The sequence below is a fragment of the Mytilus californianus genome, unplaced genomic scaffold (genome assembly GCF_021869535.1).
Source record: "Mytilus californianus isolate M0D057914Y unplaced genomic scaffold, xbMytCali1.0.p SCAF_5, whole genome shotgun sequence".
Taxonomy (NCBI): Eukaryota; Metazoa; Mollusca; class Bivalvia; order Mytilida; family Mytilidae; genus Mytilus; species Mytilus californianus.
In genome coordinates, this window is record NW_026262701.1 from 21,095,857 (window position 1) to 21,109,325 (window position 13,469).

Here is a 13,469-nt window from a genome sequence, read left to right on the forward strand (position 1 = left end):
TTTAAGAATTGACAAAAGTGTGATATTTTTTATTGCGATTTCAGAAAAAAATCCGCATACAGATATATGTAACAGATATCAGAATGCGAGTTCTTATTACAATGTATTGCGATACTCACCTAGTCGCATTATTGGCTTTAATAAAAACCTCAAAATAATTACTGAATTTACAGCACTGCAAATGAAGAAATTATTTAGATTTTTTAAGAATGGACAAAAATGTGAGATGAATTATTGCGATTTCAGAAAAATCTGTATACATATATCAGAATGCGAGTTCTTATTATTGCCATACTCACCCAGTCACATTATTTGCATTAATAAAACCCTCACAATAATTTCTGAACTTACAGTAATACTTGAAAAGCTTACTTTATTTGGAACTTTTTGTAGTAAATGATTAATCCAATCAAGAACAGCTATTTTAGACTGGAAATGTCCATTTTCTAACATGTGACATAAAACACTGATAACATTCTTTACATCTAACTGTATCACTCTGAAATAAAGAAATAACATAACATAAACGCTGAGATGCATGACTAAAAGCAAAAAACTTTGAAAATGGTGATACTGCAATTTTTATGTATACAATATAAGAACATTGTCTGGAAATATAAAATTTATTTGCACAAGCTTTTAGAAACAGGGCAAAAAGCAAGGTTCGTAGTGAGTACATATGAATCTTATTTTCCAAGAATGAACATATAATGGTTTTATCCTGGAATTTAACCCAGGCACTTTTATGTTTAGTTTTTTAATTTCAAATTAATGTTTTGATTTTAAAAGATATCAACAAGGTGAAACGTAGACTGCAGAGGAGATTCAAAAATGAACAATTATGTAAATAGTAATATTAACATTGTCCTTAGCTCAAGAATTAATCGTATAATTACAAATAAAGAAAAATATTCATTAGTATACCCTTTATTTGCACAAAAGTTGGCTGATTCCTGGATAAATGGTATTAAATGCAACATGATGAATAATTTCTACCTGAAGACGGTCCATTTCATGGTTACAATGATGCAATCTGAATAAATCAAATCTCTCACTCTGCTTTATTATTTTGGATGTTGCACCATGGGTGTTTTCAGTTCTCCCATGGCACAACACACATAGTAATTTAGTAGAGTGAGAGTTTTGGTATTTATCAGATTGACAAAGATGCGAAACATTTGTTTCTCTCAGGATTTATATATTTTTTTTATTCCAATTTATTTCAAATTCAACATGAGGGCCCAGGTCCATCTTTATGGAGCTATTTTATGGATTTATGGTTAATTCTGACTTTTTACCTGTTTCACTCCAAAAGTTGTCTAGTTGGGCCCCCCTTTTCAAAATCTTGGATCCGCATCTATACTCAGCCTAATTAACCATTCCATAAACTTTCTTGGATAAAATTTTGATATTAAGATTAATTAATATGTTATTTCTTGCACCTTGTTATACAGTAACAATTGATACAACTGAAATATTTTTAGATCTACCAATTTAGATTCTAAAAAATGTTTTTAAACTTTTGTTTAATATTCAATCAAACTTCTTATTTAAAATAATTATAGGTTTTATAACGAGTAAGAATTGGATATTGCTTGATATCAACTCGAGTTATTTAATTTCAATATAATAATAAATAAGCTTTCAGCTAGTTTATCATTACTATTCAAATTAAATAACGAGAGTTGATATCAAGTGATATTAAATTCTCACGAGTTGTTAAACCTATTTCTCTTATGGTCAAACTCTCACTGCGTTAAATTAAAAATTCTATGAATCGCTGATCTAGTCTTTTGCACATACCAGCATGACATCATATGTCCTGTTCTGGCGTCAAACTTTAACATTAGACATTTTAAAACTATTTGTAAGTTTCAGAATGTAGAAAAATTTGTCAACAAGATTTCCAGGTGAAATGTGTGAACGTTTAGTATATTATCTAGCCAATGGAAATGTTGTTATATCATCTCATGATGCTGGATAAGCCAATCAAATTAATGCATTTTTCATATCACTTTTTCATAACACACTCTGTGCAGTTTGATAAGAGAAATATCTCTTTATGGAAGAAATAGATAACAGGCCACAATTATAAGAAAATGAATCTTTAACAAACCTTCCACCAGTTTTATCAGGAGTTATCTCCTCTTTATCAGTGTCTGTTTGGTCTTTTATTTTAATTTCACCATCCATTGGACTTCCAAGCAATGGTGTGGGCAAATCATCCTGCTCACATATTAGGGTCTTCATTTCTGAATTAAGTTTCCTAGCAGCATCTAAAACACTTATAGAAGTTAAGGTATTAAATTCTTCGTATCAATCTTTCAATTAAAAGTTTTAGCTGGTCATGATTGGTCACACAATTTCCCTAAATGGAGAACTTTTTGAAACTAAATCTTTAAAGAAAATATTTTTCTGACAATTTTAAAATTGAATAATAACCTTAAGGATACACTTTATGCGAGTTGTTGGTGAGACAAGGCAGAACAGTCTTGATAATGCCTGGAGCATTTAGGAGCATGGTCCTACCAGCTTTAGATATAAATACTGTCAGCCAGGTCATTGCTGTACACTGGATAATCTCATCTGAAAACAAAAAAAATAACAAGAGTGCACACACTGAAATGTCTCGTCTGTTTTACTGACCATTGATTTTATGTTGAAAGTCTTAAAGATAAAGGTTTTACTACAAGTATCACATAAACTTAACATTTTTAAAGATCCAAGACAATGAGGTCAAGGTCAGATAAAAACTGTCACACAGACATGTTCATCTTACAATTATTCCATACACCAAATATAGTTGACCCATTGCTTACGGTAATTGAAAAACAGTCCAAAACACAAAAACTTAATGTTAACCAATGAACCATGGAAATGAGGTCAAGGTCAGATGATACTGGCTAGAAAGACATGTACACCTTACAATCATTCCATACACCAATTATAGTCGACCTATTGCTATTAGTATTTGAAAAACAGACCAAAACACAAAAACTTAACGCTGACCAATGGACCATGAAAATGAGGCCAAGGTCAGATGACAACAGCTAGACAGACATGTACACCTTACAATCATTCCATAAACTAAATATAGTTGACATATTGCTTATAGTACTTGAAAAGCAGACCAAAACACAAAAAATTAACAATGACCAATAAACCATGAAAATGAGGTAAAGGTCAGATGAAACCTGCAAGTCTGACATGTACCCCTGACAATCATTCCATACACCACATATAGTTGACCTGCTGCTTGTAGTATCTGAGAAACGGACATAATCACGTAACTTTAACCTTGATCACTGATTAATGAATTGAGGTCAAGATCAGGTTAACCCTGTCTGACGGACATGTAGATGTTGCAAGGAACCAATATACCAATATAATTATCCTATTACTCATAATAAGTGAGAATTTCACATGACAAAAAAACTGTAAATTTATTTCAAGCAGTCACTGAACCATGAAAATGAGGTCAAGGACAATGGGCATATGACAAACGGAACATAAGTTACCTACATACAATGTTGTATGTAAACAGTTCCAACCATGAAAACTTAACTACCGCATAGTAATACCTATGTCTCTCATACTGCAACTTTCCTCTCAGGCGAGACAAAAATCCATTAAAACAAGGGTAAGCTTAGTCCAAAAATGTTGTGGTCTTAAAATTATAAATCAATTACAGAAAATTAATGATTCAAGAAAAATGAAGAATGTAGAAAAAAATGGCCTATAATATTTCATGTACAGTAAAATGGTTAAAAATTAATGATGACAAACCAAATTTATGTTACATATATTATTATATAAGGACAATAGAGAATAGGGGACCCTATCAAAACTCTCTTTTATAAGTCATAACCTGGCTACCATATATATATACAATGTACAGAAGAATGTAAGAGACCATTTTAACTTTTATAAAGCAACCTTAATATTCAGGTCAGATATATGATTTTTATTACTCGTGCATTTGAAAAATATATCATTATTTTATTTTGACAAACTGAATTATCAAAATCTACATGTATCATATAGTGTTAGTAACAGTTGAGTGAATGAGTGAAAATGATTTACATAAGATGTTATTAAAACCTAAAACCAGGATCAAATAAAAAATATTTACCTGATATGAATTTCAAGAGTGTGAAGGCTGAAATGTTTCGCCTGCATCACTGATCATGATTGAATTTATGTTGAATGTTTTTAAGATAAAGGTTTTACTATAAGTATCACATAAACTTAATATTATCAATGAAAATGAGATCACAGTCAAATAAACCCTGCCAGACAGATATTCACACCTAACAATCATTCAATAGCTTATCTATTGCTTATAGCATCTGAGAAAAGGACCCATCCACAAAAACTAAACATTAACCAATGAACCAGAATCAGCTTAGGATCATTCCATACACCAAGTACAGATTACATATATATTGCATATAGTATCAGAGAAACAGTCCCAACCATGAAATCTTAACTTTGACCAATGAACCATTTAAATGAAGTCAAGGTCAGATAAAACCTGCCAGCTGGACATGTACACCTTACAATCATTCCACACACCAAATATATATGACCTAAAAAATAGCATGAAACAATAGTCCCATAAAAGATAGTTATGTATGTTTCAAAACCTGTATATACTGAAAATTCAGAAATTATTGAGAGGCCTTTATTTTAATGCAAATAATGCAACTGATTGAGTATCACAACAATAAAAACTCGCATACTAATATCTGATACATATATCTGTATGCAGATTTTCCTGAAATCACAATAATTAATTTTACATTTTTTGTCAATTCTCCATAAACCGCAATAATAAATTCACACAATAATTTCTGAATTTACAGTAATTAGGAGACACAGAGGTGAAGTGTAAACAAAACTTATGTTAATGAGTATTACCATCACTATGACAGTTCAATATCAGTATATTTGACATTCCTTCAAACTTGACATCTGCTGGGTTTGTATCTATACTGTTCAGGAAATCTTTTAATACATTCTCACACCTGAAAATAATACAAAACTACAATTGTTTATGTACAGACTAACTGTTACATTTGGATTAACCATATACTATGCATGTATAGTCATAAGAACAATCAGACAAAATGTCAAGGTAGCAAAATGTGCAATACTTCAACTCTGTCCTGAAAATGAAAATGTGTTTAAAAAGTTTCTTCAAGTTTTATGTTCAACAGTTTCCACTCTACAGTTTCCTCCAGTGTTATGTTCAACAGAGTTCAATGTTGTCTTATATATCATCATGGCTGTCATATTTCCAAGACAATTCTCAGAAAACTAAGGACTTTTATAGCAGGTGTAACAGTGACCATACCTGCAAACTGAAAACTCCATGGATGTTATAATTCCCAACAAATATCTAATAAAGGAGGACTATTACTGTGTTGATTCTATTTTTATATTAAAGTTTTTGCTCTTCTATTCCATTTAGCTATCTAGCTGAGAAATTATCATAGTTTATGTATAGCAACATGAACAATGAATTTTGGACTTAAAATAATTCTGGAAATATAGTTCTTATTAAAACTTATATAATTAAATATTGAACTAAAAAAAAAAAATTAAACTTTTTTTCAGTTGATCTTGGTACTTTTGTAAATAATACTTACATTTTTCTTATTTCTGGTTTCTGATCTCCAAGTATCTTGAACAATCCATCCAGAATTTCTGGTAATAAAACCAGCATGTTGATGTCTGGTACAGCATCTAACACAGCTACCTGTGCATAATAAATTCATTGTATCAGGTAACTACCAAGTATTAATATCTTGCACAAACGAAATTTTTACCAAATTATATATATATGTAATAACCAGAAATTGTCTCACAATGTATTATAAGTACTAATAATGGATGATTATCAACAGGGAAATAAACATGAGGCTAAAGAGCCTGTGTCGCTCACCTGTATCTTTAAAAATGGCTATTTTTTTGTAAAAAATCATCATTAAAGGGGAATAACTCTATTAAGAGTTAACTGACAATTTCAGTCATGTTGATATATTTGTAGATCTTATTCTGCTGATAATTTTTCCTCTTTAAAGTTTCTATTCATCTATTATAGTTTTTAAGATAATAGGATAAAAATGCAAAAAAAAAGAGTTAAAAATTATCATGAAAGGGCAATAACAAGTCGACTGAAGATTTCAGCCATTATGGCTTATTTGTAGATCTTATCTTGCTGATCATTTGTGCTATTTAAAGTTTCTATCAATCTATTTCAGCTTTCAAGATAATAGACAAATGTTCTATTTTTAGCCATGTCTTCCACCTTGGTTGGGAGGCGGGGTCATCTGACATTTTTAAAACTAGATACTCCAATGATGATTGTGTCCAAGTTTGGTTGAATTTGGCCCAGTAGTTTCAGAGGAGAATATTTTTGTAAAAGTTAACAGATGATGACGGACAACAGACGCTAAGTGATGAGAAAAAGCTCACTTGGCCTTTCAGCGTGGTGAGCTAAAAAAGTATTTACATACTGAGTGCCTTAAGAAATCCAACAATGTTTATTTATTTATACTAAATAATTCATTGACAGGAACAATGAAAACAGTTGAGTGGGCCAAACTCTAGCTAAAAATTTTAAATGAGACAACTCTAAAATATGAGATGTTTAGTTTATGCTGTTTTTTGGAAGGGGGGTTATAGTTATAGTTATTTTGACTCTTTTGGTTAATAGTGATGTGATGTATGAATGTGTATTGCCATGTATTATGAACATATAGTATGAATGACTTTTCTAATGCAAATTTTATAGAATAAATAATCAAAACAACAACTTATTATCTTTATTGTCAACATATACAGTAAAAAAACAATGTGAACTCGTGATACACACAGAAACGTAGACAAAAAAAATAAGCAGTGCCTTTTCCTATCATAAAAAGTGCCCTGCCCTCCACTGGCACCCTGCCCCTTTCAATTTCTAGCTGGAGCACTGAACATTATATTCCAAGCCTGCTTAGGTCCCTTTTAAGTAACATTATAAAAATATTCTCTCACTGAATTCCTCAAACATTACTTACATGTTACTTTAAAGTTGTCATGGTTATGTTTTTGATCTTCTCATTTCAGTTCAAAAACATGCAACTAGTCACATATCAGTCAAATTCAGAACTCACAAATGTTCATCCAAAATGTTATTAGACTAGACTGATTGCAAAGAAAAATGTAAATCTGATGGAAATTTGCCATTCACAGTGTGAATTTCAATATATTTATCAAAAACGTGGAAATTCTTAACAGTTAAACCTGAAAATAAAAAATATGGGAAGATTGCAGGAAATGTTCTGTATGCATATCCTAGGTAGTCTTGAAAATCTTAATAGGACAGTTGGCCAACTTCAAAGAATATCTGTCGGTTTGAATTCTTATTGAATAGAAAATATGTGTAGGGTTGCCTTTGTATTGGCCTTCGGTATAGTAAAAACATTATAAATTATGAACTTTGAAGAAGATATAACATAGAACTCATAAAATTACAGTCAAATCTATTGATTACAGCACTAAGACTAAAGGCCACTCAAAGTGTTTTTGTTTAAGTCATAGTGGTAATTTTCACAATGAATGATGGAGATTATTGGTGATTGACTCTGTATATTTCGTTGGTGTTTTATGTCAGAGATGGACATAATTCAAACTTCAAATAAAAATCCTCCTATTTCAATCAGGTGGTGTGTATGTCATGTATGGTACTTCAGAATCATAAGATTCTAACAGGATAAGCCATCAGACTGTAGAAAGAGGAGCTCCTAGCCTGGGACACTTTATTTTGTACTATTTGTGAGTCAGAAATTTAATATACATATAAAAATAAGAAGATGTGGTATGATTGCAAATAAGACAACTCTCCACCAGAGACCAAATGACATAGAAGTTAACAACTATCACTGTACACCCTTCAACAATGAGCAAAACATGACAAATTTAAAACTATTCAGACGAGAAAACTAACGGCCTGATTTATGTACAAAAAATAATGAACGAAAAAAAAATGCAACATACAACCACTGAATTACAAGCTCCTGACTTGGGACAGGCACATACAGAATTTGGCAGGGTTAAACATGTTTGCGAGCGCCCAACCCTCCCCCTAACATGGGACAGTGGTGTAACAGCAAAACAAATGAACAAACTATAAAAATAAGTTGAAAAGCACAAAAACACAGACCTGACATGGTAGGGAATTTATACTTCCCCACAATAAAAAAGACATTAAGTACAGATCTGAGAGTACTCACAGTTACTGACAGCTAGTTCAAAGCCAATAACAACTACCGGATATAAAAAACATGTATCTAAACCTAAAATATTAATCAGTACACATCTAACATCAAATCGATTTGATATAAATGCGTCATTAACAGTAAGAGAAAAAAAGTCATTTTTGTGCAATGCCAAAATACAGGTATCGACAATTTGTAGAACCATGAATTTCCATGCTCGGTAAACAACATCTCCATAAAAATTAAAATGTGCTATCCCTTTTGAAATAAGTTTTCTACAGGTACAGCCAAACTTCCAAACCAAATCTTTGCATCTATGAAAGAATTCAGTAAAGTTTTAAGTAATTTGTGGTAAAGAAATAACCTTTTTTCCAATATAAATATGTCAATACTTTGACTTACCCATGATACAATGAACTGTCTAGCATAAGGATCCCTGGCATAAACCCTCTCTCTAAGGAGTGGAATGAAAGCTTTTAGATCAAATGAAGAACTTTCTGTAACTATGTCCTATTCAAATATAAAATCAAATATTACAATTTGTTTCTTGATAATAAATTAAATACCTTTTATATACATTTAATGCCAAACTAAATATCTTCCCTAGACATTATAATGATAACTGCAATTCTAAATAATTATTTGGAATAAATGGGGAATGTGTCCATGGGACACAGATGATGGCCCCGCTTGCATATCATATAAAGTTATAAAGGGACAAAACTGAAGAACGTTAAAAGTGACGCTACCCAAATTTGTACTTGATCTGAGTTTTGTGGTAATAAGTATTGTGTATAAGTTTCATAACATTTGGTTGAGGCAAACTTTTTTTTTGGGGGGGATTGATTCCATTACAAATAAATGGGGAATGTGTCCATGGGACACAGATGATGCCCCCGCTAGCATATAACATTATAAAAGAACATAACCCAAGAACGGTAAAAGTGACTCTTCCCAAATATGTACTTGATCTGAGTTTTGTGGTAATAAGCATTGTATATAAGTTTCATAACATTTAGTTGAGGCAAACTAAAGTTAGAGATCAGAAACGAAAAATTCAGCATTTTTTCCATTTGTAAAGGGGCATAACTCTAGAATAGTAAAAGTGATACCACCAAAATTCCATCTTGATCTATATTTTGTGGTAATAAGCATTGTGTATCAGTTTCATAACATTTGGTTTAGGCTAACTTAAGTTAGAGAATGAAACAAAAAATTCAGCAATTTTTCCATTTGTAAAGGGGCATAACTCTAGAAGGGTTAAAGTGACACCACCAAAATTCAAACTTGATCTGTATTTTGTGGTAAAAAGCATTGTACATAAGTTTCATAACATTTGGTTGAGGCAAACTAAAGTTAAAGAACGGAAACGAAAAATTCAGCAATTTTTCTATTTGTAAAGTGGCATAACTCTAGAACAGTTAAAGTGACGCCACCAAATTTAAACTTGATCTGTGTTTTGAGGGGGCATAAAAAATAGTACAATTCCAATGAAAACTGTAATATCATATTTACAAATTATTTTTATTTCTTGATTCTTTTATAGCGAAGATTGTACTTTTCTTTAACCATAAATCATTCTAAATACATGATCTCAATTAGGGCTATTCCATTAAAATGTATATAGGAGGGTAGGAAGGGACTTTCAAAATATCCCTAAAACCAAGAACTATTGTTTAGATAATTTTGCATAATGGTAATAGATGCATACTGAAAAAAGATCCATGACCCACATTCAATAATTAAACTTCCCTTCCTACCCTCCCACATATATTTTAATGGAATAGCCCTTATCACAAATGTTCAAATCAGGCAAAGTTATTTCAAACTTTTCCACTTTTAAAAACATGTAAATGCATTTATTCGAAAGCTTCATCCTGGCTGAAGAAATGTTGTATATAACAGTATGTAAAGACTGGTACCTGGACAGACTAAATCTGATAAATACAAATAGAAAACACAAAAACCAAAGGATTTTGGCAATATGGGAGCCCATAAAAAAACTGAGTGTAATGACAGGTGTTAAAGAATGGCAAACATCTCTTGCTATATATACATGTGACACCTTACATTGCACAAAAGCCAAATTAAATGAATTCTGTAAGAGTCAAACCCAGTAAAAGAATTTGAAGCCTATAGGGAAATAGGTCAGCAATCAATTGTGAAACAATCACTCAATAAGGAACAACAATTTGTGACAGTTACCTTAAAAACTTTTTAAGTGATGATTTCACTAATGGATGAATATAAAGGTGACCAAACTATTAATGTAACTGGAGTAGGTCAGTCTGATATCTAAAGTAATAAAATTGAGAATGGAAATGGGGAATGTGTCAAAGAGACAACAACCTGACCAAAGAGCAGAAAACAGCCCAAGGCCACCAAGGGTCTTCAACACAGTGAGAAAATCCTGCATCAGGAGGTAGGCTTCAGTATAGATCATTGGGTTAATTATAGATTATGGTGTTTTCTACACACATTAATAATGTAAAAATATCAGTAGTGATCCACAATTTGATACTTTTTGGCAATGGAGCACAGTGAATGAGCAAAAAGGTTCATATTGTGTCGGGTGGCTGATATTTTACAATACCTATACACAGAAACCTTGATAAACTGTTTAATGTGTTTTTTCTGGTCTTTTCCCCTTTCTTTAGACCGATTAAAGCTTGATGAAAGTAAGCTTTATATTGTCTCCTCACACTTGGTGATGACTTCTCCTCAGGCATTGTAACATCTTTGATAAGTTCTGCTCGCATTTCAAAGACATGATACGAGATTTACAGAGCAGCTGAGCAGGTAAAAGTCTTTTTACCAGCAATAAGTTAAAAATAATATATTATTTATACACAGTTTAAACTAAAATAATTTTGCTTGCTATAAAAGTTTGTTCACACAGCATTTAGTGTCCATTGAAATGTGAGTGTCCAGGTTGAAACAGACCCTGCTGTTTCGGTAGTGCCCTAAATATCAACCCCATTGGAATGAAAAAAGATGTAGATAATTTTATTTCCTAGTTATTTAAAGACAGTGCATCATCTATATAGTAAAGGCTTATGTCAAAAGCTGTTGTACATCCAACGCATATCCTTTCTTTTCCAATTAACAATCAGATTTGTCTCTTATAATTATACTGTATGGATGCAGTAAAAGTTGCTCCCATGTTTGAGATGTATTCATCTTATCATCGTCCAGTTTATGAGGTTTTGTTTATGAGATAATCTCTCAAGGTCAACTTCACCTGACTCCAAGAAATTGTATAGACACCAGGAGAAAAATATTACTGTGTGTGTGATCAAACTGTCATCTTCTTTAGAAAAAACCCAGGCTGAACATTTAGTCACTACACATACCTTTATGAGTCTGTCCAGAACTTCTGCACCATTTTTTACATTTACTTCAGTATCTGCTATTAACTGAAATAGCAATTAAAATATTATACACTTTTATCTAAATACAAATTTATCTTTCTTTTTGAACTGCATCTATCATGTGCATCTTCAACAATTATCTATGCTTTTTGTCTCTATTACATTTTTTTAATTTAAAATTTGTTATTTCTCTTGCATTTTTTTCTTCAATATAGTCTAATACAGTCTGTAACTGTTTTCTAAATTTGACAAGTGCTGCTTCTAATGAATGAAAAATCAAGTTCAGTCAAACTTGGTTTTGCAACAATGAGCAATACAAATTTTCAACATGAGATAGCAGTAGTTAGTGTGGAATCATATAGTGTTATATATCTATAGGGTTTGATAGTGTAGTGTTACATAGTTAGGGTGTGATCCTGTTATGTATATCTATAAAGTTTCATTGCCTAACCTGAACAAAGTGAATGCACATGTATGCATCTCTTATGATATTATTAAAAAAACAGTTCATTTTTTATGTAAAGTCGTGCAAGAATTTACTATTTTTTCTGTTAAAACTTTTTTTGTGTCTTTAAGCAAACCTAAAGCACAGCATACCAAATTTTATTTTGGAAATTTTTTCAGTTTTTAATTTTTTTTTCAAGCAAAATTAGGCCATAACTAAACACAGTTTGATCTTTCTCATGTTTCTCAACAGTAATAAATATTAAATATTACAATGCAAACCTTGCTAACTCCATCAAAGATTTCATTAAAGTATGGCAGCACAAACCCTCTACAGACTTTGCAAATGTTGTACAGTGCTTCACAGGCATAGTAACGGACACGGCTATCTTGATCAGTAAATGATGGAACAACTGGACGAATCAAGTCTTCTACATAATTGTTGGCTTCCTGAAAAATAGAATAAATGTGTTTAGCCTTTCCTAATTCAGGAGCGTGTAATTCAGTGGTCGCTGTCTATCACATTTGTTCTTCATTTATTGTTTTGTACATGAATCAGGCATTTGTTTTTTTTTATTTGAAATGTTTGACATTTTGTCATGTCAGACATGACCTTTTATAGCTTACAATATGGAATGGGTTTTGCTCATTGTTGAAGGTGATACTGTGCCATGTACTTGCTCTTACATCTACCTTGATTGGTCTCTGGTGGATAGTTGTCTCATTCACAATCTTACCTCATCTTCTTATTTTTGATAGAGCACTTACAGAGGCTTGGTGCAGTCTATCTTAAAATTTGATTAAATCAATGGCAGATTGAGAGTAAACCATTCAAATTAGGCTATTTTTCACCAAATGTTAACTTCTGTTCTTTACATGCAGTCACAATTCTGAACACACTACTAAAATACATTTGTGATTGATAAATTCTGAATTTTATAAAAGATACTTCATATAATATACAAAGCTCACAGTACTTCAAAATCATTGGGACAAGTTTTTCCTTTTTTAATAGAAATAATTCTTTAAAGGTATGCTCAGTACAAAAGATGTTTACAAATATAATGCATTTAAAAAAAACCATGCATGTAATCAAAATCAACTCTGGTTATATCTTTCTTAAATCCTGTAAGTTAAATAAATCTTTACTTTTCCAAGAGCTATTGCTGAAGCTGCTAATCCAATAAAGCCACCATTCCTAGCGTTAGGATTATTTGATAATGCAAAATCATCACCAAGAATTTTCAGCACTCTCTTTATCTGTGATCTCTTGCTATTTGTTACCAAATCTTTTACAATTCTGAAAGTAAATTCAGTAATTAAGATTAATTTTTAAATTCAAATTTGTTATAACATAAAAATACTAACATGATCTATGCTTTTAAAC

At 31.4% G+C, this 13,469-nt stretch overlaps 1 protein-coding gene across 1 annotated transcript in view; it reads right to left on the reverse strand.

Annotated features, from left to right (window-relative positions):
- Window positions 1-13,469, reverse strand: part of LOC127702674 (protein VAC14 homolog) — a 46,073-nt gene that overhangs the window by 28,674 nt on the left and 3,930 nt on the right. The window contains exons 2-10 of the mRNA XM_052206974.1: window positions 13,232-13,382; window positions 12,365-12,532; window positions 11,621-11,683; window positions 8,670-8,777; window positions 5,652-5,761; window positions 4,921-5,027; window positions 2,454-2,586; window positions 2,117-2,284; window positions 373-499 (exon numbers count right to left, since the gene is read on the reverse strand). Coding sequence (XP_052062934.1) covers window positions 373-499; window positions 2,117-2,284; window positions 2,454-2,586; window positions 4,921-5,027; window positions 5,652-5,761; window positions 8,670-8,777; window positions 11,621-11,683; window positions 12,365-12,532; window positions 13,232-13,382 — 1,135 coding nt within the window. The remainder of the gene's footprint in view (window positions 1-372; window positions 500-2,116; window positions 2,285-2,453; window positions 2,587-4,920; window positions 5,028-5,651; window positions 5,762-8,669; window positions 8,778-11,620; window positions 11,684-12,364; window positions 12,533-13,231; window positions 13,383-13,469) is intronic.